Source organism: Lissotriton helveticus, chromosome 3_1 (assembly GCF_964261635.1).
Source record: "Lissotriton helveticus chromosome 3_1, aLisHel1.1, whole genome shotgun sequence".
Classification (NCBI taxonomy): Eukaryota; Metazoa; Chordata; class Amphibia; order Caudata; family Salamandridae; genus Lissotriton; species Lissotriton helveticus.
Genome location: NC_136061.1, coordinates 801,727,442 through 801,753,615, shown reverse-complemented (window position 1 = coordinate 801,753,615; position 26,174 = coordinate 801,727,442). Strand labels below are relative to the sequence as shown.

General features: G+C 46.5%; 1 protein-coding gene across 2 annotated transcripts in view; it reads right to left on the bottom strand.

Annotated features, from left to right (window-relative positions):
• Window positions 1-19,849, bottom strand: part of LOC144822969 (uncharacterized) — a 502,582-nt gene extending 482,733 nt beyond the window's left edge. Inside the window, exon 1 of one of the 2 annotated variants that reach the window (XR_013608719.1) lies at window positions 19,561-19,849. Coding sequence is in view for 1 of the 2 variants with exons in the window: in XM_078681056.1 (XP_078537182.1) it covers window positions 19,561-19,660 (100 nt within the window). In the remaining variant the exon portion in view is untranslated. The remainder of the gene's footprint in view (window positions 1-19,560) is intronic. The other variant, XM_078681056.1, reaches the window with a different exon arrangement.
• Window positions 19,850-26,174: the final 6,325 nt, after the last annotated feature.

Genomic DNA, 26,174 nt, shown 5'->3' with positions numbered 1-26,174 from the left:
TTGCGTTGACTATTGGTCCTTTCACTGTGGATTGGCTATTCTTGTTGACGTCTAATTGTGGGGAAAATTTGATGTGTTTGGACCTGTTGAAGAAATTGCATGCCACAATTTACTGCTCTCCAGTAGGTGTTTACATGACAAGGGATCCGGATGTCATGCATGCTGCATTGTGCCTGTCCAAAGATGCACCTCTACCTGCGGAGTTTAAAGATGTACCTCCCACACTTTGGGTGACATGTGATGCAAATGTAAGACTATTACAGATGCCGCCAGTTTTGATACAAGTTAAAGACAATGCTCTTTTACCTCACATCCCTCAGTATAAAATACTGCTGGTAGGTGAATGAGCTCTATTGCAAATTGTACAGGATTTGATTGGGAAAGGAGTGGTTGATGAGACAATTGCTAATGTCTGTAATAGTCCTATTCTTCCCATTCTCAAACGGACACCTTTGGGTTCCTCTGATGATCATGCATGCAGATGTTTATCGCTTTGTGATTGACTTGCGTGAAGTTAATAAAATAGTGATTCCTCAGTTTCCGGTGGATCCTGACATTACGACTCATTTGACAATGATTCTTTCTTCTGCTACATTCTTTTCTGTCATTAACTTGAAAAATGTGTTCTTCAGTATTCCAATTCATCCTGACAGCAGGTATCTGTGGTACATAAATTAAGAAGGCAGCAGGACACGTTTTCCAGTAGTTACGTTGGATTTATTAAGTTACAAGATAAGATAAGACAGCAGAGCACAAAGCCTCACAGCTGACCAGACCAACTGCCCAGGCTAGAATCCAAACATACCAGAGAGAACACAGCTAGGTAAGAAGATAGAAACACAAAGAAAGGACTAAAGAGACCAAGAAGCCATATGGACCTTCCATTGATTGAGTCATTCAATACTTTTGTAAATCTCCTCCTTTGACATTAAATCTGATTTTTTCTTTAATTTTCCCTTCCGCCTCATATATCTAGAGGGTCCTCTCAGTCAAACACTGGAATTGCCAATTGCCAATTGCCCCATACCACCATATCACATTTCAATAACTTAAATAATTCTTTAATGAAATCCGTGGCCTCTATGAGTGAAGATATCTCTTTTTACATTTAACTTTACTGACTGTTCTTTAAAAACACTGGAATTCAACAAACTACTCACTGAAATTGATGATGACGATCGAATTTTCCATTTAATAAAAATAAGCACACAAAATGTTTCCCAAATCCTCAAGGTGGCAGTGTTGTGAGAGATTTGACAGTAAAACGATCTTTCACTACAATTAAAAGTGAAATATCACATACATCAGTTCCGGTAAAAGGTTGAAAGAGTCTCTCTCATTCTACACGAAACAAATAAATGGAAGTCTTTTGCAACACATCGATCATGCACATAGTGAGAAAAAAAAAACTTGACAGTCAACTGGCGATAATTCACTGTTGCTCCAATTAAACAGCTTGTGGCAACCGTTGAGATTATCATTATCTCCCCATTAACTTCATTCCGTGGCAATTCTACACCCCGCACTTGGGAAGCGTTGAGTTGTGCTCCAGTGACACCGTTGCTATGGAAACCAAATGCACAAAGCAAGGAAAATAGAAAATGTCCGCTTTATACTGCGTGCTATTACGCAGTGACGCGCTCCACGTCCTTCTGGGGTACAGGTTGAAGAGCGGATGACGGAACAACGCTGGAAGCCAGAAAGAAGACTCTGCTTCACCACCATGAGCCCGAAGATTCTAATACGTCATCAGACCACAGACGAATTCTCTGTGAAAGGATCTCTCTGTGTATGAAGAGCACGGCAGTTGGCAGTTGAAGCAAAGTAAGATTGCTCAGCAAAGTTTAAGCATAAGCTGTTACCAGACCATTTTAGACTTCCACACAACTGTATTTCCTTTTAAAATCGCTCGATTTTATTTCCGTTCTTCACACTGTAATTTACTTGTAAATCGCAGGTTCATTTAAACTTCCTCACAACTGTATTTCCAAGAAAATCCCTCGTTTTTCAAAAAAAATGACAAGTGTCTTTTACAATGCTTGGTTTCATTTTCACACGTTTCTCATATCAAGCACTTGATGGCTATTGCATAGCTTGTGGCAAATGGGGAACTTCTGGCATTTTAAAAAGAGTCACTATTTCCCACTTTTAGGTTATCTTCTAAAATCGTCAACATTACTTTTAAATAATTGCTGCAGGTGTACGATCTCTCATTGTATTTTCTTATTACTCACAGTTATTTCACGTGTATCACTAACTGACGGTTGGTATGACCCACACTTCCTTACTTGACTTTCTTTCTTAATTGCAGTTAATGTCTTCAATTTTCTGTCGTTTTGAAGATTTTAAAATTACTTTCATGTGGTTCCTTGCCGCAGTTAGGTGGATTCTTTTTGGTGAGGTCTTGCTCGTGCTGCGCTGGTCTTCTCCTTTGGTCTGCCTCTGGTCTGGTCAGCTTCAGATGTCGCCAAAATGTTGTACATAAATTAAGTAAGCAGCAGGACAAGTCTTCCAGTAGTTAAGTTGGATTTATTAAGTTACAAGATAAGTTAAGACAGCAGAGCACAAAGCCTCACAGCTGACCAGACCAACTGCCCAGGCTAGAATCCAAACACACCAGATAGAACACAGCTAGGTAAGAAGATAGAAACACAAAGATAAGACTAAAGAGACCAAGAAGCCATATAGAGCTAAGTATAACTTTACAACAGTATCTGTTTGGGTTCACCCTAGCTGGTAGAAGTTTTAGAGTCTGTGGCACTCCTCAAGGCTATACAGAGAGTCTGAGTATCTATAGTCCGGCATTGAAAGGTCAGCTGGATTCCTTATCACTTCCTACAGGTAATGTATTGCTTCGGTATGTCAATGACTTGGTCAACGCCTCGGATATAGAACAAGGTTGCAGGGAAAGTACAGTTAAATTGTTGTTACATTCGTATGGAAGGCTGAGAGGTGGTCGCAAGTGACCCAGGTGGCCCTAATCGGGTCACTTCCTTCAGCCGTGCACCACCTGCGTTACTGGGATGATTATTTTTCTGCAGGAAGGGAAACCTTCTGCACAAAAACAATCACAAGAGGTGTTTTTCTCTTCCTATATGTGCTGTAGAATGCTGCACACATAGGAAAAGGAAAAACAAGGGAAATAAATATATATTTCTCCTCATTGTGCCTCCCTTACGTTGGTAGGCATACGTTTTTGCTGCTGCCTTGGAGTTACGTTTTCTTTCAAATATGGGGCAGTGTCAAAATGCCATGGATGTTGCTGGAACGGCCTGAGCAACACCCATTGCACGCCGTTTTAACACAGTAAATTGTGTTAAAAGGAACAATATTTACATTGACAGCTCAAACCCCACGTCCAGTGCCTCGGATGAACCTGTGCACTGGCAACACTATGTGACTACTATAGAAACAAAAATTTGGAAGGAAAACAGCGGCTCTTGTGGGATAATACAAAAAACTTGCGATAAAAATAACGCACAATGGCAATATAGGGGGTGGTGTAGATTTCAGAAAGAGAAGCTTTCTGCACACATATCAGGTTTGGAATTTCATTGCATTATTTATATAGATATAAGAAAAACTTCATACAATATATATTCAAAAAATATACACAATTTTAACTGTACAAAAACAGGTGTTTAGTGTCCCAGTGTATAAATGTAAATGTAAATGTATTTGAGCTTGTAAAGCACACTGCTACCCGTCCGTAGGTTTCCTGGCGGTGTATAACTCTGGGGAACCCGTCCTGGCTTTCCCTGTGGGATGGTCCCTGCTGGGAGTCCCCAAGGTGGAGCCAGGCAGCCCCGGAGTTGATGGGGCCGTTGTGGAGATTAGGCAAGCTAATGCCCAGAGTTGCCGAGTGGAACCCCTGATTAGAGTAAGCACCGAAGCGAGAATTATCGAGTCCGCTGACCCAAGTCCACGACCCTGCCGCGTCGCGTCAGGAATTGAACCCTGGTCCCAGGCCGACTTCTGCTCCCGGGTCTGCCGCCTCTAACCAGTGAGCCACACTACTCCACTTGTCACCAGTGAAAATATCATAGAATCTACGCTACTCTAGTGACATTACAGTGGCATATAAAAGAAGGTTTCAATTTTTCATTTGTTTCAACAAAGAGAGGCGACCATGTAATGTATATACAATTGATCATCAACAATTTAGACAATAGGAAACTGTTATTTGTGGTCTGCCTCTCCGAACTGTCAACGGCGTTTCGACCTTTTGAGGATGTAGGGTCTCCTCAGAACTGAACAGTGTGGGGACACCTGAAGAGGGTCTGCGCTGCTAGTGAGAGAAGTGGTGGCACCGTGATAATTTTGTGAAATAACAAAAAACTCACAGGGTTCCCAGCTGGGAGCCCATGGGAGGGTGAAGTAAGCTGACACATGTGATGATGAAGCTGGTCCTGTAGCTCTGTTGTGTCAATGCAAATGTCGGTCAGAAGATGCAGGAGACAAAAAGTGCACGGTGGTGCTCTTAGTACGTGGGAGCTTTCAGCGAGATAGTCCGGTTATCCCTTTGCCTTTGATAAAACTCTTTCGCGAATGCTGCACGCGCTGTGATGTGCGTGGTTGTGGGGGCGGGCTCCCTACGTGATTTGTTTCCTGTACGTCTTCTCCTGAAGGTACAATGAGGTACTAGGTCATACTAGGCCCGCCCCCACAACCACGCTCATCACAGCGTATGCAGCATCCGCTAAAGAGTTTAAAGACCGACTGGGTAGGTGATGACCAAGGAGGGAATCCACGGCCCATCTCCCCTATAGCTAAACCAGGTAACTCCATCGGGCAGCAGCCAAAAAAGTTCAGTCTCAAAACATTGAGAGAGGAGAGAAGGAGAGACATAAATAGAGGAAGGAAGCGGGAGGAGACTACAGGAGAGACAAAAGGAAGTGTAACAATGTGGTTCAACAATATAACAGAAAAAGATCAACAATTACACATTACATCAAACAATCAGCAATACATTAGAAGAGAAAGAGAAAAGGAGAGAGAAAAGTAGTGTGGGGTAGGGGAGAAAGTGAGGATAAGGGAAGAGACAACAGTAGAGACGAAAGGAAGTCTGTCTAAAGACCGACTGGGTTCGTGACGACCAAGGAGGGAATCCACGGCCCATCTCCCCTATAGCTAAACCAGGTAGCTACATCGGGCATCAAATTGATGGTAAATGCGACAATGTTCTCAACAAAATACCTGGATGCGTAACGCAAAGTGAACAAAAAGCTCGCAAAAGGGGAGATGCGTCGGTTCCGTGACCCGGGGAATGGTTGCGTCCTTCCTCAATACTTGCGCAGAGTAGGGGACTCGTCGTGAGCCTTACCGGTGCCGAGGTGATGCGTAGATTCTCGGCTTGCGGGCCCTTTGCGGTGCGCAAGATGGCGCCTTGATGCGATGCGATGATCCAGTTGCGATGCAAGAAGATGGCGCCCTTGATGCGGCGATGCGATGATGATGTGATGACGCCCTGTCAGCCTTGCGACGACTCTGTACTTTGGAGCCACAACAGGCCCTGCGACACCCTTCTCCGGCGATGCGATGGCGACTCTCTCGATGGCGTCACGCTTCTCCAGTGATGCGACAACAGGCAGCTTCGATGAACACACGCTTCCAGGGAGATGCGACGAAGGCACACTTCTCCGGCGTTGCGATGATTTCAGCTGCGGCGACGACACGCTTCTTCTAGATATGTCGCGCTTTCAACTCTCAGCGGCACGCAATTGACTGGAGTCAGAATTCCCAGCAAGGACATTCAGGAGGGAGCTGGAGGTGAAGTCTTTTGTCCCTGAGACTTCAGCAGGAGGCAAGCACAGTTCAAGCCCTTGGAGAATATTCTGTAGATGAAAGTCCTTACAAAGTTCCTTCTCCTTTCCCTTGGCAATGAAGAAACCACTGCAGGCCAACCCAGCAAACAGCACACTGGCAGAGGGGCAGTCCAAACTCCTGCAGCTTCCTTGGTTCTTCTCCTTGGCAAAAAGGTTTCTTGTTCCAGAAGTGATCTAATTTCTTGGGATCAGGGTTTCAATATTTGTACCCCAAAATCCTTTGTTCTCTGAAGGCAGAGAGGCCTATGCCTAGTTCAAACCAGTTCCTGAGCACTTTGTTTACATGACTCTCTTCTTCCTTTCACTGTGCAGGGCAGAGACATCAGCCGTCCCACAGGAGGTGGAGCCAGCACAGGGGAGGGAAGATACAGCTCTGGAGCACCCTGTTGACATGATTCCTCCTCTCCTTTCACAGTGAAGGGCAGGGACATCAGACAAGCCTCAGGGGGTGGAGCCAGCATTGTAAAGGGAAGGCCCAGCCCTATTCTGGTCCCAGGTGCAACTCCTACCTCCAATCTAGATGCAGATCTATCTATTCACCACCGGCCTGGCTCCTGGAATCCCCCAGCCCTGTCACTCACAAACCCAGACAAGGAATACACAAACCAGCAGAGGCAGGCTCAAATGGTTAGGCAAGCAAATACCTACTTTCCAATAGTGGTATTTGCAAACACAGAATATTAAAATGAACTTTACTAAAAGATGTATTTTATTATTCTGAGTTCAGGCATACAAAATTCGAATTTCTACCATGTTCCCTGAGTCAGTTAGGATTATAAGAATGTAATAATCTAACTGCCCATTCTGGCCTATGAGAACAGGTAGCCTTCAATAGTAAAAAACGAAAATGGCTGTAATTCACTATTAGAACATGCTACACACATCAGAGCATATCCTATCTTATACTTACAATGCACCCTGCCCTAGGGCCCATCATAGAGGTGTCTAATATGAAGCGAAGGGAAGGTTTAGGGACTGGTAAGTGGGTGCACTTGACCAAGTTGACATGGCAGTGCTAGACTGCACACAGGCCTTGAAATGGCAGGCCTGAGACACACTTTACAAACTGCTTCTGTGGGTGGCACAACTAGTGCCCACCAGCAGCATTTGATTTACAAGCCCTGGGCACACATGGTGCACTGTACTAGGGGCTGACAAATAAATCAAATAACCCAATCATGGAATCCAATCAATACATTAATTTAACATAGGGAGCACTTGCACTGTGGCCCTGATTGGCAGTGGCACAATGCCCAAAGCACAAATCCAGCAAAAACATATTAAAACAGAGGAGGCAATCCATAAACAAGCATTGGAAATGCAATAGGTCTCGCATTAGGAAAGTTTGAGCTATTGGTCTTATAAATTAAATTCTTTTTTATTTATGTGTTTGTTAAAATAGCTAAATTAATAGCTCTGCCATTTACAATGCCAATAGTTATAACTTTCGCAAATGTGACACCTATAACATTTGTAATGCAACATGTTTTTTATTTACGTGACTTAGATGTATTAATATTACAAATAACAATGGCTTTTATTTTTTTTGTTAAATTAATTGTTAAATAATTTATTTAATTTGTAATGGCAATAGCTTAAACTTTTGTAAATAACTTTTGTGAAGATTATATTCAGTGTTTTTTATTGTGACGAAAATCCAAGAACAGAAGTGAAATATTAACATCTTTTTTGTGATTTGTAATAAAGCTTGAAAACAGCTTGAAACAGTGTCGCCTGTCGTGAACTGAGGGCTGTAACTCACTGTGTAATGCACTATGTAAAGGCGACCACAAAATACAGAAACTGTGAATTGAACTTTACAGGAAATGGGAGCCGAACAATAGGGAGAGGGAGGGCGGGGTGATTTATGCTTCCAGATTATGAGGTGGAAGTGCTCTGGCGAATACACCTCCCCCTCCCCACAGTTGCAAGTCAAACTTGAGCGAAGAGAAGAACATGCAGTGTTGCAGATCCTGAGCTAACTTTTGTTTACCTTTTGTCAGTGGCAGTGTAATCCCTGTCAAAGATTATATGTTGTTTTTTATTTATTATTTACTTTGTGTTTCAGCCTGTCGCTAGTTGTGCTAGTTGTGTGCGTGTGTGTCTGAGTGGGAGTATTCACTCACTCGTTCATCTTACATGAAACCGAGCTGCATAAAGCCTTGGGGAGTCCTCAATACTTAGGAACCTCCGCTGTCACAATACTAAGGAAACAAGCTTGGCAATATGGCCAGCTGGTTTAAAAGGGGGGAAGGCTGTCGTTTCTCTGACATCCAAGATAACATAAAGCACAGAGTGATGTTACCATAGTGTAGCCCACTTCTTGGTAAAGTTAGTGGCAAATAACAAGACGGTTGATGCATCATAATCCTGGTCATGGGCAAAAGCTGGATCAAGGTTATCCAGGCAAAGAACTGGTCACGGGCCACTAGTGCTTGATCACTCATTTTAATGAACCAAAAATAGCTCCCCTTAATACACTGCTGCCAGGTGAGGCTTGCTACCTTCTTTTTGTAGCCTTTCCTGCCTGTCTCCTGACTAACGGAGACGTTTTTTTTCAAATTAATTGTGAATCGGCAGCAGCTATTTGGCCATTTGTGTGGTTGCATAGCGGCAAAGAAGAAACACATTTAACTGCTCCTGGAAAAGGCAGAGAATGTCCTTGTCAAAGCTCTAGGGGAACTAAGTATTTAATTACTCTTCTATTCTCTGAGTACTTTAGCATACAAAATTACATAAAAATACATCCTACGCAAGAGTTTGTGATATTTCTCGTATGTGGCAGAAAATATGCTGCACATGCTTTCCTTGTGATGGGAAAACATAACACTCCTTGGATGCCGCTAGTTGTGCTAGTTGTGTGCGTGTGTGTCTGAGTGGGAGTATTCATGTGAGTGTGAGTGTGTGTGTGTGTGTGTGTGTCTGAGTGTGCATGTGGGTGTGTGTATGTGAGTGCATGCATGTGAGTCTGTTTGCAAGTGCATGCGTGTGTGTCTGTGTGTGAGTGCGTGCGTGTGTGTCTGTGTGTGTGAAGAATTCTCTCATGCTGTATTTTGAGAAATCTTTTGTGTATGCTGTCTATGTTTGTAAGCGCTGCTTTTAAAAAACAAGACGGAGGGAAGGCAGAGAAGGGGAGGGGGGAGGATAAAATGCGACACGGCGGGCAGGGGAGGATGCCGCTAGTTGTGCTAGTTGTGTGCGTGGGTGTCTGAGTGGGAGTATTCATGTGAGTGTGTGTGCATGTGTGTGTCTGTGTGTGTCTGAGTGTGCATGTGGGTGTGTGTATGTGAGTGCATGCATGTGAGTCTGTTAGCAAGTGCATGCGTGTGTGTGTCTGTGTGTGAGAGCGTGCATGTGTGTCTGTGTGTGAAGAATTCTCTCATGCTGTATTTTGAGAAAGCTTGTGTGTATGCTGTCTATGTTTGTAAGCGCTGCGTTTAAAAAACAAGACGGAGGGAAGGCAGAGAAGGGGAGGGGGGAGGAGAAATGCGACACGGCGGGCAGGGGAGGGGGCGGAGCGGGTAAAAAAACAAGACGGAGGAAAGGCAGAGAAGGGGAGGGGGGAGGAGAAATGCAATGACAGACTGCTATAGCGCGATCACTTGCTTTAATGAGATCTTATCACTTCAGTTAATTTGCAGGAAATAAAAAGTACAAGAAATCTACTACCACTAATCAAAGTATTCTTACAGGAAAAGGTGAAACAAAAGCATATTTGTTTGAACAAGACGAAGGGAAGGCAGAGAAGGGGAGGGGGTGGAGAAATGCGACACGGCGGGCAGGGGAGGGGGCAGAGCGGGGAGAGCGGCGATGAGGGTGTGAAGCAGCAGGGGCCTTTGAAGTGAAGCTAAGCTTCACTTCAAAGGTGTGGGAGGAGTGCTGCTGGGGAACAGATGGCGATTTGATGATGTGCACACGCATTTTAGGTCAATGCACTTGCACATTGACCTAAAAGCGCACGGGCACAGCATCAAATCGCCAGTCAATCGCCAGTCTAGGTAAAGCTTATTTAAGCCCCTATAGTCTCGCTCTGCTCAATGCGCATGCGCATTGAGAGGCGAGACCTAAAAATGGAAGGGAGACTCACGCTAATGATGCCAGGTCTAACATGTGTTCCCGACAGCTGAAATGTGGGGAGAACTACCCTTCCCCTTCAGAGTTCTCTTCACTAAGGCGAAAAAATCTGGACAGACCATCAGCGTTGGCATGTTCTGTACCAGGGCGGTGTTCCACCGTAAACAATTATGGTCTCAACTTCTTCAGGGCCCAGACCACAGCAAATGCCTCACACTCAATTGCACTCCACCTCTGTTCCCGTGGAAGTAACCTCCTACTGATGAAGGCTACAGGTTGGTCTAGGCCCTCTTCATTAATCTGTGATAGAACAGCCCCCACATCATGCTCTGAAGCCTCTGTCTATACAATGAATTATGTTGAGAAGTTGGGTGCCTTAAGCACGGGTGCTGTGCACATGGCAGTCTTCAGGGCATCAAAAGCCTTCTGACAGGTGTCAGTCCAGTTCACTTTCTTGGGCTGCTTCCTGGAAGTCAGCTCAGTCAAGGGTGCAAAAATGTTGCTATACCCTTTGACAAACCTTCTGTAGTACCCTGTGAGTCCTAAAAAGGCTCTCACCTGTGTCTGAGTCTTTGGGGGTCCCCATGCCAGGATGGAATCAATCTTGGGTTGTAGGGGCGCCACCTGGCCGCTTCCTACCTGGTAACCCAAGTACACAACAGAAACCTGCCCGATTTGGCACTTACTCACTTTGTTCGTGAGGCCTGCCTTTCACAGTGCTATCAACACTTCCCAGAGGTGCTGCAAGTGTTCCTCCCAACTGGCGCTGAATACTGCAATGTCATCCAGGTAGGCGGCACTGAAATCCTCCAGGACCAGCCAACACCTGGTTGACCAACCTTTGAAAGGTGGCAGGTGCATTCTTCATCTCAAAGGGCATAACTCGGAATTAGTAGTGCCCATCTGGTGTGGAGAATGCTGACCTCTCCTTAGCCCAACCAGTCAAGGTGATCTGCCAGTACCCAGACTTGAAATCAAACGTGCTGAGGTACCGTACAGTCCCTAACCAATCAATGAGCTCATCAGCTCTGGGGATGGGGTGTGCATCAGTTCTGGTAACTGAATTAAGCCCTCTGTAGTCCACACAGAACCGGAGTTCGGGTGTGGCACCCGGCGAGGCAGCCTTTGGGACCAAGACCACTGGGCTGGCCCAAGGCCTGTTTGAGGACTCAATGATCCCTAAAGCAAACATCTTGGAGATTTCCTCCTTAATGTACGCCCTAACCTTGTCAGTCACTCTGTAAGCCTTGTGCTTGACAGGAGGACTGTCGCCAGTGTCCACATCATGGACGTACCACTCTGTGACACCAGGAACCAAGGAAAATAGATCAGAGAATTGCACCAACAGCTGGCGACAATCTTACTGCTTATCAGGAGTCAGTGTGGCAGAGAGGCTGACACCATCCACTGACCCATCTTGCTCTGTTGAAGACAGGAGGTCAGGAAGAGGCTCGGTCTCCTCTTCCATTCCATCATCTGTCGCTAGGAGCATGCCCACTTCGGACCTTTCTAAGTGGGGCTTCAGGCGGTTCACGTGCAGGACCCGCAAGGGGTTCCTTGGAGACCACAAGTTCACCAGATAGGTGACATCACTCTTGCGCTCCACCACCTCATATGGACCGGTCCACCTGTCCTGGAGCACACTAGCCTCCACAGGGGCCATGACCCAAACTTTCTGTCCAAGTTGAAGCTCAATCAGAGTGGCATTGTGATCATACCACCGCTTTATTTCCTCCTGGCTGGCTTCCAGATTTGCCTGAGCAAGATCTCCGAAACGCCGAGTTTGGTTACTGAAGGCCAGCATGTAACTATATACATCCTGGGGAGGTTTCCTGGGAGATTGCTCCCAGCCTTCTTTGACCAAACTCATAGGTCCTCTTACTGGGTGACCATACAAAAGCTCAAAGGGGCTGAACCCTAGAGACTTTTGTGGCACCTCACGGTAGGCAAACAGAAGCCATGGCAAGAGGACGTCCCACTTACGCCTCATTGGTTCTTCAAGACCCATGATCATGCCTTTGAGGGGCCGGTCGAATGTTTCAACTAGCCCATTACCTTGTGGGTGGTATGGAGTGGTGTGCTTGTAGGTAACACCACACGCCTTTCACAGAGACTTCATATAATTAGAAATGAGGTCTGTACCTCGGTCAGACACAACCTCTCTGGGGATCCCCACACGGGAGAAGATCCCCGTCAGTGCACGCCCCACCACGGCGGCCGTCACTGTCCTGAGCAGAATGGCTTCCGGGTACCGGGTAGCATGGTCCACCAAGACCAGGATAAACCTGTTGCCCATGGCTGTCTTGGGGTCCAGTGGCCCCGCAATGTCAATCCCCACCCGTTCAAAGGAGGTACCGACTACAGGGAAAGGTTGGAGAGGGGCCTTGTTCCTTCTTCCACTTTTCCCACTTGCCTGGCAAGTTTGACATGTCCTACAATGAGTATCTGAACTCTTTCGCATCTGGGGCCAATAAAAGTGGGAGACAAGCCTTTCAAAGGTCTTGTTCTGCCCCAGATGACCAGCTAAAGGAACATCATGAGCCAAACCCAGTAGGAAGGCTCTGAGGCGCTGGGGTACCACCAGACCACGGGCTGACCCAGGCTCAGCAACCTTAGGCTCGCTATAGAGGAGACCATTCTCGCAGTAGATCCAATGTGCTCCAAACTGATCTCCTGCTGCCTGGTTTGTGGCCTGTTTCCTCAAACCCACAAGAGAAGGGCACTTCCGCTGCTCTTCACAAAATTCCTCACTGGAGGGACCCCCTTCTTGCTGCCAATGGATCAGCTCAGGTAGGTTCCCCAGGTCAGAAACTTGCTCACCAGTGGGTTCCAGGGCATCCCCCTCAAGGTCTGCTTCCTCCTGGACCGTGGGAACAATAGGGGCTGTTTTTCCATGCCCCCTATCTCTTCTCTTTAAGGCAGATCTCTGGGCCATATTTTTATGCTCCAGGGTCTCTTGAACACCCTTAGCTGCCATAGATCGAGTGGCCAAACATGCCCACTCAGGCAGACCCAACATCTCTAAATGCGCCTTCCTCTCCACCTTAACCCAAGGAGAGCTTTCTAAATCATTGCCTAACAGACAATCAACAAGCATGGATGGCCTCACAGCTACTTGAAGAGTACCAGAGACCCCCCCACTCAAAGGGACTTGAGCCACCTTGCAATGGCTCTCTGTGTTGTCAGCGGCAACAACTGAGAAGAATGCATGAGGGACTACCTGCGCTTCAGAGACCAAGTGACACTTGACAGCTGTCACACTTGCTCCTGTGTCTCTGAGAGCCTCCACTCTATTGCCATTGATGGTCACCCACTGCCTGTATTTTTTAGTGTTCTCAGGCAGCTGAGTTTTAGGGACCATCTCAAAATCTCCTACTGAGACAAGGGACATGTCTGCGGGACCCCACCCAGGGCTACACTGGCCATCTGACGGGGTGGTGCACGGGGTGGCACATACTGTCCTTTTTGAGGACATTGGGGATCATACCAACGGTGTCCCACCTGCTTACACTGAAAGCAGGTAACAGGCCCCGTATGAACAGGTTTACCTGTCAGGGGTCCTGACTTCTTTGCAGGGGGAGGCTTGGGACCCTTACCCTGGTTCCCTTGGGAATTACTTTGGGGACCTTTTTGGAACTCCCTCCGTTTACCCTTGTCCCCCCCCATTCATCTGCTGGATGACCCTGCCCACCTTTGGCGGAGTCTCCCACAAGATCCTTGTGGACCCTGGTACTGACCCAGCGGTCCGCCTCTTCAGCAAGCTTTCAAGGGTTAGTCAACTTGCAATCAATAAGGTGTTGGCGTAGCTCTGGAAAACAGTTAGCAGACAAGTGCACCCTAGCAATCAAATCATAGAGCGCTTGAAATTATCAACATTGCTACCCCTCACCCAACCATCCATAGCTCTGCAAAAGAAAGACACATATTCTACCCAAGTGGGTCCCTCCAGTTTCTTACAATTTCTAAACCTCTGTCTATAGAGCTCTGGAGTTAACCCATACCTTGTCATCAGTGCTTCCTTCATGTGGTGATAAGACATCCTATGCTCACTGGGCAGGTCTAACAAAGTATCCCTCCCCTCAGTCAGAAAGCAGCCACACAACGCCGCTCCCCAATCCTTCTCAGGGACCCGGTGGGACAACATTGCTATCTCATAGGCTGCAAACCACTGACCAATATCTTCACCTTTGTGAAAATCTTTGATGACATCCTTGGGAATATGTTCCCTGCCTTCTGAAGGCACAGATGGTGCGCTGCCACCAGAGGGATTGATTTCTAAGCCCTTGGCCTTGATCTTTAACTCCCTCAACATTCTCTCATGCTCCATTCTCTTCCTTTCCAAAGACAACCTGTTACTCTCTGTTTCCCTGTGACTCTCCATCTTAAGCTTAACCATCTCCAGCTCGTGTGCCCTATTTCTCTCCCTGTCTTCCAACTCTCTGGGGACAGGTCTTTGAAAAAGATGCTGCTGCCAGGTGGGGATGGCACCCCTCTCCTTGCTGGAAACTCTGGCCCATCATTTTGCCCATTTGCCTCCCAAGAGGCTCCACCACAAGATCAGTATTTCTTGCTGCCACCCAGGCCCTCAGCGCCTTTTGGTAATCTTCCTTTTTAGAAATGCCTGATGTAGCAACTTTCAATTTCCTGCAGAGATACTTGAGCTGTTTCACATTGTTGGTTTCTAACCTCTCTTCCTCAAAATCAAGATTCATAGATTCAACAGATGCTGGTTTACTCATGGTAGTAAGATATGAGAGTTTTCAGGAAAAACTAACAGTCCAAGGAAAAAGGATTTTTAAAAAAAGTATGTGGACGCGTTTGGTCTGCACTCTCTAGTAGTGTACACCAATCACTGTATATGAAACACAAATGCAAAGTCCAAATCCTCACCGCTGACCACCAATGTTAGATCTGGGGGTCTCCAGTTGGCAATGGTATTCACCTTTGTCCAAATAGGGACCCTTACTTCTAAGTCAGGATAAGGGGATTACACTCCTTAATAACCCCTGCTCACCCCCTTTGTAGCTTGGCACAAGCAGACAGGCTTATCTCAGAGGCAGTGTGTTAAGCATTTGTGAATATACACAGTAATACAGTGATAACACTACAGATGGACACAACACAGGTTTTATAAAAATAAGTATTCTTTATATAGACTTAAACACAAGACCACAAATGACAAAAATCCACAATACTACACTTAAGATTACTTAAAAGATGATTAAAGTCTCTTAGTTCAAGTTGATGGCAAATGCAACAATGTTCTCAACAAAGTACATGGATGCGTAACGCAAAGTGAACAAAAGGCTCGCAAAAGGGGAGATGCGTCGGTTCTGTGACACGGGGGAACGGTTGCGTCCTTCCTCAATGCTTGTGCAGAGTAGGGGACTCGTTGTGAGCCTTACCGGTGCGGAGGTGATGCGTAGATTTTCGGCTTGCGGGTCCGTTGCGGTGCGCAAGATGGCGCTGTGATGCAATGTGATGTTCCGGTTGCGATGCGAGAAGATGGCGCCCTTGATGCGGCAATGCGATGACGATGCGATGACGCCCTGGCAGTCTTGTGAGGAATCTGTACTTTGGCGCCGCGACAGGCCCTGCGACACGCTTCTCCGGCGATGTGATGGCGACTCTCTCGATGGCGTCACGCTTCTCCGATGATTCGACAGCAGGCAGCTTTGATGAACACACGCTTCCAGGGAAATGCGACGAAGGCAAGCTTCACCGGCGTTGCAATGATTTCAGCTGTGGCAGCGACACGCTTCTTCTCGATACGTCGCGCTTCCAACTCCCAGCGGCACGCAAGTGACTGGAGTCAGAATTCCCAGCAAGGAAATTCAGGAGGGAGCTGGAGATGTAGTCTTTTGTCCCTGAGACTTCAGCAGGAGGCAAGCACAGTTCAAGCCCTGGGAGAATATTCTGTAGATGAAAGTCCTTACAAAGTTTCTTCTCCTTTCCCTTGGCAATGAAGCAACCACTGCAGGCCAACCCAGCAAACAGCACACTGGCAGAGGGGCAGTCCAAACTCCTGCAGCTTCCTTGATTCTTCTCCTTGGCAGAAAGGTTTCTTGTTCCAGAAGTGATCTAATTTCTTGGGATCAGGGTCCCAATATTTATACCACAAAATCCTGCCTCTGCCTAGTTCAAACTAGTTCCTGAGCACTTTGTTTACATGACTCTCTTCTTCCTTTCACTGTGCAGGGCAGAGACATCAGCCGCCCCACAGGAGGTGGAGCCACCACAGGGGAGGGAAGATACAGCTCTGGAGCACTCTGTTGACATGATTCCTCCTCTCCTTTCACAGTGCAGGGCAGAGACATCAGATAAGCCACAGGGGGTGGAGCCAGCATTGTAGAGGGAAGTCCCAGCCCTATTCAGGTCCCAGGTGCAACTCCTCCCTCCCATCTAGATGCAGATCTCTCTATTCACCACCGGGCTGCCCCTGCCTGTCTCCTGGAATCCCCCAGCCCTGTCACTCACAAACCCAGACAAGGAATACACAAACCAGCAGAGGCAGGCTCAAATGGTTAGGCACGCAAATACCTACTTTCTAAAAGTGGTTTTTGCAAACACAGAATATTAAAATAAACTTTACTAAAAGATGTATTTTATTATTCTGAGTTCAGGCATACTAAATTCGACCATGTTCCCTGAGTCAGTTAGGATTATAAGAATGTAATAATCTAACTGCCCATTCTGGCCAATGAGAACAGGTAGCCTTCAATAGTAAAAAACGGAAATGGCTGTAATTCACTATTAGAACATGCTACACACATCAGAGCATGTCCTACCTTATGCTTACAATGCACCCTGCCCTAGGGCCTACCACAGGGTGTCTAATATGAAGCGAAGGGAAGGTTTAGGGACTGGAAATTGGGTGCACTTGGCCAAGTCGACATGGCAGTGCTAGACTGCACACAGGCCTTGCAATGGCGGGCCCGAGACACACTTTACAAGCTGCTTCTGTGGGTGGCACAACCAGTGCTGCAAGCCCACCAGCAGCATTTGATTTACAAGCCCTGGGCACACATGGTGCACTGTACTAGGGGCTGACAGATAAATCAAATAACCCAATCATGGAATCCAATCAATACATTAATTTAACATAGGGAGCACTTGCACTGTGGCCCTGATTAGCAGTGGCACAGTGCCCAAAACATAAATTCAGCAAAAACATATTAAAACAGAGGAGGCAATCCGTCAAAAATGGAAGGGAGACTCACACCAATGATGCCAGGTCTCACACTCTTTAACTGTGAATCCAAAGATGCCATTAGGATTTGTTTGAGTGGGGGCTCTTGCAATTTGGTTGTCAGGGTTCGCAGTTTGAATATATGTCTTCACCGTGGTATGATTACTCAATAGCTCAACCCAGTGTGTGAGCTTGGCAGTTCGCTCCCTTAGGTGAAGGGGAGATTGAGGAAGGGAGACCTTAGAGCAGTGTTTCCTAAACTCCGGCTTGTGACCCACTGGTGGGTCGGAAGCTAATTTTTAGTGGGTCACAAAAGTCCAAGCAATAAATAAAAATAAATATACACTTTAAATTATGCATTTATGTTGCCTCATGTGCTGTGCTTCAAACACAGAGGTCAAATGTCAGGCTATGTCTTCTGATAAATTGCAGCTTATTTATTTATTTGTTTATTCATTTATTTATGTTTAACTTCGGACTGGTATTCACAAACTCCTCTCACTTTGTAGTCCGAGGAAGAAAATTCAAGTGAATTATGTGATAGCCTCGCTGGGGTACATGAAGTGTGAAATGAAAGGCTGCAGGATGTACATTTTTCGTAGCACACAACACAATGTAAATACCTTTAAACAAACTGTACACATTTTGCAGCTGTGAAAGCAAAAATGAGCACATATTTTTGTAATTCTGAAGTGTGATGGAAACAAAGATTTTAATAAGATCAGAATAAATAAAAACACTTTACTTAGTGATGCACAAAAAATATTCACTGAAAACAGATTTCACACTATTGTTTGCAAGAAACATGGTTTTATTAGTAAAACTATATGTTTGTATAAATATAAACAAAAGTTCCATGGAAAATGTGCCGTCTGTAATTGACAATGCGTTACAACACAATCCTTTAATTGCATTAAAAAAACTGCTCACCTCGTACATTAAAGGTAGGTGTGTCACAAAGGTTTGTCATACGAAAAAGTGGATTGTGGTTCTAAAAAGTCTGGGAAGCACTGCCTTAGAGTAGACTCATAGTGGCAAGCCTACATGTGCCAAGGCATCGCTGCTCCAGTGGCGTAATGGTAAATGATAACGGCCCCCTAAGTCTCCCATATCTCACAGATATACATTGGCCTTATTTTGAATGGGGGCCCCCTCAAGGGTTGGGTGCCCCCAGCGCTGCAGGGGCCTGCGTTACGTCTGAGCGCTGCTCATTAGTAATAAGTTATGACAAATGATAAGTGGCATACTTTTCTTATTACTTTTGCTCTCTGTCTCCAGAATGCCTGTAGTAAGAAACTAATCTAAGCACCTTAACATAGAGATTACACTGTCTCACTTACTTATTAAGTTGCACCACAAACTGCATCCCAAATTAGATCTAACATTCCATATGTGGAAACACAGAAAGAGAACGGTCATTTTATTCCTACTTCATAATATTCTACATAACTGTGTTCAAAGCAGGTAACCAGGCTCTCTCTAGGGCTAATTTTCATCCATTACAACACAAATATTCCTAGTATGAGTAGTACCATATATAATATGATTCTGAACCACATAATACTTTCACTTAGCAGTGCTCAAGCTAATCTCACCGTAAGAGAGTCTCAGCCAAACAGAAGAAACGTTATGAGGGGCTGCTGGTCACGAGGGGTCTGAGACTGACTTAGTAGGGAAGATGCAAAAGCAAACAAACACTGGCACAGCCGATAGGTCTCGCCTTTGGGACTTATAAGTGTTTAGCCATGCAACAGTTGATGTTGTTGCACCAAGGATATTGTGCTGCATAACTAAATACTTATAAGGTCCCAAAAGCGAGACATATGGGCTGTGCCAATGCTTGTTTTTAATGCACTTCGACCCCTGCCTGGCAGTAGTAGCAGAAGACTGCCTGCGGTGCAGCACGGCTCTCAGGGCAGGATACAGAAACGATGCTTCCTGACAGTCACTCTAGGTTGGCAGAGGTGATTCCAGAAGCAATGATGGAAGAGTCTGAGCGTTGGGCAAAGAAGTTAAGGTGGACACAACGATTCTGTCTGTATTTTCATTGGCCTCTCACCTTTAAGTAGCTGACACAGTCACACGTACTACTTAAAACTATACCGGTCATTGATTGTAATGCATACACTAATAGAGAAGTGTCATTCTACAGCCAAATATGGACACTGAGTGTCAACCCTAAGTACTCTGAAACCTTGGAAATGTCACACATAAGCAAACGTAAAACTTGCCAGCTATGATCATTCATATTATGTGTCCCTGAGCACAGTTCACAGACTTCCGACGCTCCCTCACCAAGGACAACCTAAACATTGTTTCCGTTTCTTTTCGGTTTTGTTGAACATCAATCGGCGCATGAAGCTGCATTCATAAACCTATGTTGATATGTACCATATATTTTCCTTCTGTAAACCCAGAGCCCCGCCCTCCTACCCTACGAAAAGCCCGGGCAAAAAAAAATCATTATTTTACCTGAAGAAGGTAAACAGAAGGTGAGATAGTAGAGCGCCAGGGGTGCCAGGGTTACTGTGCCCCAGCGCCCCCTGAGCAGCGACGCCAGACGACGCGCCATCTCAGGCCGCTGGGTCCGGGTCCCGAGTGAGAAGAACTTTGCCCAGGACCTTGGCTAGAGCAGCAGCGAATGTTTCACTTTCTGTTTTGCGCCCTGTAAGGTGGCATTCTGACCGAGTCCGCCGGTTACGCCCAGAACAGGTACAGCGGCATTCTGGCAGCGCTCTGTGCGAAAATATTCCACACGAAGCAACTGATTACTATTGTACGACTGGCCTATTATGGTTCAATCTCCTCGTGTTTCATGGACGCCCATAAATGTCGAGCATTGCAGAGAGTTGGGCACGTTTAAAGTCTGACTTCCCCAAGACTTTTTGATTTTACAAAATGTACATGCATAAAATATATTTACTTAAAGCATTGGTCCCAACAGACCGGATTCAAGCGTAAGACTCCCGAATTTTTTGTACTAAAAAATGTCTTTATGTTGGATGTTTACCGCCTGAAATTGCCTCTGCTTCAATACAAGGTTCATTAGGGAAATATATTTTCGCTATTATATTTTTGGATCTCCCACTTTTCTGTTCTAAAATGTAGGTATGTATTTCAAAGGGGCTTTCAGCCAGCTCTCTTTATCCATTGGTCTGTTGTTGTGCCAGCCACAATTTGCTCAAACCTACTACAGCATGCAGTAAGGGTCAGTGGGGATCAGCCGACGTCGGCCATTGGCTTACTTCAGTGACCTAATTTTTCTTTTTCACAGAGAGCACATCAACACAAAATGTAGTTCCTGTCAATGGCAGTGTTTTTGTTGGTACTTAATTATTACTATAGTGTTGCCTTTGTGTTTAGCACCAGGTTTGAAAGCGGAAGGCTTTCTAACCAGCTCTTCACAGTACAGGGCACATTCCATGTCTATCAGTTCCTTCCTACTGCTAATGATGTTCTAAGTTCTTTTTAAGAGCTGCCTTTAAATAGGTTTGGTGTTAACCCTGACCTTTTCATTATACCAAAAGTATATGTATAATATACTTACGTAAAGGGGCTTTCAGCCTACTCTGTTCATCCTCGGTTCTTGTTTCATTCATATTTTGCTTCCGCGGACTATAGCATACAGCAGCTGCTCTCACTCTGTGCTCCTGTGGCAACCCAATGCGCCCTCAAAACTAGTCAGGGTCACCACAAACAGAAGCACACCCAATTGTTCCTTCTTTCTGCCCTTATTTCCTTTATTCCATTCTTTCTTCCCTTGTTTCATTCCTTGTTTTTTCCTTTTTTTTCTTTCTTTTCTTTCCTACTTTCTTCTATCTTTCCTTCACCCACTTCAGCCTTAGTCAGACTTCACTGTGATGTACAATTAATCAATCAATCATTTGTAAAGCGGACTACATACCAGCGAGGGTCTCAAGGCGCTTGGGGGGGGGGGAGCTACTGATCCAACAGCTAGGTCTTGAGTATCCTCCTGAAGGTCAGCAGGTCTTCGGTCTGTCGTAGGCTCAGTGGGAGGGTGTTCCATATCTTGGCGGCGAGGTGGGAGAAGGATCTCCCACCGGTGGTTGTTCTTCGGATGCACGGGACGGTGGCAAGTGAGAGGTCAGCGGAGCATAGCTTTCGGTTGGGGATGTAGAAGGAGAGCCGTCTGTTGAGGTAGGCTGGGCCAGTCTTGTGGAATGCCTTGGTTGTGTGAGTGAGGCTCTTGATGGATATCCTCTTGTTGACGGGGAGCCAGTGCAGGTTTCTCAGGTGGGGGACGATGTGGCCGTGGTGTGGTACGTCAAGGATCAGTCGTGCCGAGGCGTTTTGGATGCGATGTAGTCGTTTGATGAGCTTGGTCGGGGCTCCCGCATAGAGGGCGTTTCCGTTGTTGAGTCTGCTGCTGACGAGGGCCTGGGTGACAGTCTTTCTTGTATCTGTCGGGATCCATCTTTAGTTCTTGCGGAGCATGCGGAGGGTGTTGAAGCAGGAGGAGGAGACGGCGTTGACTTGCTTGGTCATTGAGAGCGTTGAGTCTAAGATGATTCCCAGGTTGCGTGCGTGGTCGGTGCGTGTCAGGGCTGCCCCCAGTGCCGTCGGCCACCAGGAGTCGTCCCAGGCTGAAGGGTTGGAGCCGAGGATGAGGACCTCCGTCTTGCCCGAGTTCAGCTTCAGACGGCTGGTCTTCATCCAGTCGGCGACGGCCTTTATTCCTTTGTGGAGGTTGGCTTTGGCTGTGATGGGGTCCTTGGTGAGGGAGAGGATCAGCTTAGTGTCGTCGGCGTAGGAGATTATGTTTAGGTCGTGCTGTCGGGCTACGTGTGCGAGCGGGCCATGTAAATGTTGAACAGCGTTGGGCTGAGGGAGGATCCCTGGGGTACACCGCAGATAATCTTGGAGGCTTTGGAATGGAATGGGGATGGCAGACGCTCTAGGTTCTGCCGGAGAGGAAGGAGGTGGTCCAATCCAGAGCCATGTCTCGGATCCCTGCAACATGGAGGCATGCGCGTAGTGTGCGGTGGCAGACGGTGTCAAAGGCGGCAGAGAGGTCTAGGAGGATGAGTGCTGCGGTCTTGCCGTTGTCCAGCAGGGTCCTAATGATGTTGGTGGCGGCGATGAGGGCAGTGTCGGTGCTGTGGTTGCTGCAGAACCCTGATTGGGAAGAGTCCAGGATTCTGTTTTCTTCGAGGTATCGGGTTAGCTGTCTGTTGACAGTTTTCTCAATGACCTTGGCCGGGAAGGGGAGCAGAGAGATGGGCCGGAAGTTCTTGAGGTCTCTTGGGTCTGCCTTAGGTTTTTTGAGTAGGGCGTTGATCTCGGTGTGTTTCCAGATCTCTGGGAAGGTCGCTGTCTCGAGGGAGAGATTGATGACATTGCGCAGGTGGGGTACGATGGTGCTGCTTGCTCTGTTGAAGACGTGGTGCGGGAATGGGTCCGACGGAGAGCCGGAGTGGATTGAGCGCATGGTCATGATGGTGTCATCGATGCTCACACTTACAACATGCTTCCCTTTCATATGGAGCAAATCCACAAAGTGTAGTGCAAGGGACTGCTTTAGCAATGTATGCCTTTTTGAACCCCCAAAAATATTTTTTCCCTTTTCTCAATGTTATTTAGATTGATGAGGGTCCAGCAATAACGTTTTGAAAAAACTGTGACAGAACAAAACAAGAATTGACTAAGTAAAAAAAAGGCTGTCAGTCTCTTGGCTTTGCCAATGTTGGTTTCATCATGTTACCCTCGCAGCTGTTGTAGTATTTAATCGACAATACAATGTAAAGACAAGCATGGCTTTTTTAAACATTGTGGTTTCTGTCATTGGCTGTAACTCACGTTTGTCACTGCTAAGACATGGCTAATCGCTCAAGGTAGCCTCTGCTCCAGATAGCTGTTGTTCAGGATGGCTGCCTCTGCTCTTGGTGTCCTTCCTCACTTTCTGGTTGCATCGGTTTTGTTTGCTGGACTGGCCATACGCTAATTCCATTTTGTTTCCAAATGATGGCTCTTACAGGGCTGCCCTGCATTAATTTATTTTCTCTATATTTCCTATACTTTGACCTGTTATTATTCATTTTGATTCTCATTGTCCAGTTCAAGCGGAGTCCTATATTTATATGTTGTTTCCCTTTCAATTTCAGCATTTACGAATTATGGGCCAGATGTGTGAAACTATTTTGCATTCGCAAACGGTGTGATTTGCAAAATTTGGCCGTTTGCGAATGCAAAATGGCCTTTCCGAATGTATGAAAGCATTTGCATATGCAAAATTGCTAATCGCAAAAAATGTGAATCGTAATTTTGCGAATAATAACTGTACGAATCTCAAAATGCGAATTTGCAAATTGATAATCGCAGACCAATGTATGAACCATTCCCAAATTGCAAATGATCCCAAATTTGTAATTCTGCACGTGCAAATTACCATCTATTCCATTCAGGTGGGAACCAGGTGCAAACTATTTAAACAGGCCCAGAGGGCCTCAGAATGTTTCACAATGGCAGCGCTGTATGTCATAGCGAGGAGAATGGGGATTCTTGCAGCAGCACAGGGAGGAGACAATTATTGAATTTTTAGAGTGCGGCTAACACTGTTTCAGCAGACAAAGAAAGAAATCCATGGCAAATATAGATTTGACTTCGCTACAATCCTAGACCTGATAGCTGAACTTTATCCACTACTGCTGCATTATACTCGCAGGACCAATGCCATTCCCACACATGTGAAGGTCCTAGGTGCACTGCACCTTCATGCTTCAGGGAGCAACCAGGGGGTGATAGCAGGAGGGTCTACTAAAGTCTTGCATCCATAAGGCATTTTTAATGCCTTCTTGGACACAATGGCCCATAGGATACACCATTACATTAGATTCCCCACTACACCATAAGAATTCCAGCAAGCCAAATTAGATTTCTACTACATAGCCTAATTTTCCCATTTAACCGGGTGCATTGATGGTACGCATGTAGCCATTTGTTCCCCCTCAGGTGATGAGTACGTGTTCAGGACCAGGAAATCATTTCATTTAAAAAACATCCAGGTGATATGTAATGCCTAACACATAATGACTGACATAGCGGCAAAATTCCCTGACAGTATGCCAGATTCTTTCATACTCAGACACAGCGGTATGTACACACGTCTACTTGGGGGTGAATATAGCGAAGGATATCTGCTAGGTAAGTGCATGTAACAAAGTCTGATGGACTCTCTGGATATGGTGATGCAGTACAGTGACTAATCTATTGCCCTTTAACCTGTAGGTGACAGCTCATAGACTGTGCAGTCCTTCATACGTAACTCATACCTGAATCCTGCAACTCAAAGTGAAAGGAAATACAATGCTGCACATAAGTCTACACCCAATGTGATAGAGTGGACCTTCGGCCTACTGAAGACTAGGTATCACTGCCTACACAACAGTGGAGGTGCACTGCAGTATAGGCCGGAGATATGTTGCAAAATTGTGGCCAGTTGTGCCATGTTGCACAAGCTTGCAACAACCAGGGACATACCATTGGACCTGACGGATTCAGAGTCTGATAAAGAGGAAGAACCACGTCAGTCTCGCTGAGCAGCAGGCGGTGCTAGGGCAGCAGATGGCAGACAAAGAAGTGCCGAAATAACAACGAACATTCTTTAAGTGAGTAATGATGTGACAATGCACTTCAAGACTTATTTGCTACTGTGTTTTATTCACCTTAATCTCGGGTAAACTGTATGCACACAGCAGTCATAGGATTTCAAATACACATGCCCAACAATCTGCACTGAGCATCACATACAACAGTTTACCTCACCCATTGGCATGCTTTGGTCACATTCCTATCTACTTTTTACGGGCACGCACAGCACTGGAACGGTCAGTGTGTACACTGTCCTCCCCGTACCTTGCCTAGCACTCCGCCATCTGGCTCAGTCACTGAGGCATTGATGCTTCTGAGGCTGGAGTCCTCCTCACTGTCCTATGCACCGAGTACACTAGTCACAGCTATACTACCTGCCTGTAACTGTTCCACAGCGGTGGTGACCTGCACAGGGGTGGTTCCTTGGTATGGGCGCAGGGGCTCCGCCCCTGTAGTAGTGTGTCCATAATAATATTTAAATTAAATAAATGCACCCTACCTGCTTCCATAAAATATGAATTATTCAGCAATTAAAGTTTTTTTCTGATGTGCGCTGTGCACGAGGGTTAGGCAGTCACATCACTGACAGGCACATGCACTTACTGCACATACACCGTGTCGCAGGGTTTTCAGAGCTGATGGGATTTCAGCCCTTGTTTCTGGGGTCGGCCACTCCTTCTCTGGGACGTGAACCACCCTCACTGACTGACTCCATTGGGGCACTTCAGGCTTTTCAAAACAGCATATCCGTCAGCGAGGGTTCGACTTTCCCAGCTCGTCACATAGTGCCCACACCGCCATGCGCTCCCCCCGCTTGCAAATACACACACTTCCCAAAAGAAAACTCAGTAAACATATTTGTGGGATAGAACTGCTGCAGGTTTATTTCATACAACACAGGTATGACGTTATGGTGGGTCATCTTACAGGCGATCCAAAGCAGGCAGCCCCTCGCTGTCCTGCATGCCCAATGAGCCATCTTGCACGACGAGTCGATGCTCTGACGGTGCAGCACATTACCATTTCGTTATACTTCCGCCCCCCCTGTCAGGGCGGAGCGGTGGGGCACACCCCCGGTCGGTTCATGCCCCCCGACTGCCCGAAGGACTAACGGGGCACCGTCGCGGTTTCCCGGAACCTCCTTCGGCTCCAGGTCCTTGGCTCAGGCACCCTTACTGTGCCAGGCAGAGGTACCCTTACTGTCCCATTCTGCCGCAGAGGTACCCTTACTGTCCGTCTGCTTCCAGATCACCCGGTGACTCCGCCTGCAACACAAAGTAGACCATTACAACATCCAAAACTTCGCACCGCCGCTCAGCTGCTGGGTCAGGGATCAGGGTGGGAACAGCGCAGAGCCGCGGGAGAAACCAGAAGGCAGAGAGAGGCTGAGCTATGGCGCTGCAGCGCTAAATACCGGTGGGGGCGCCCCTACTCCCAGGTGAGCCCTCCCCTTTGGCTCGTGATAGGGAGGTGGACAC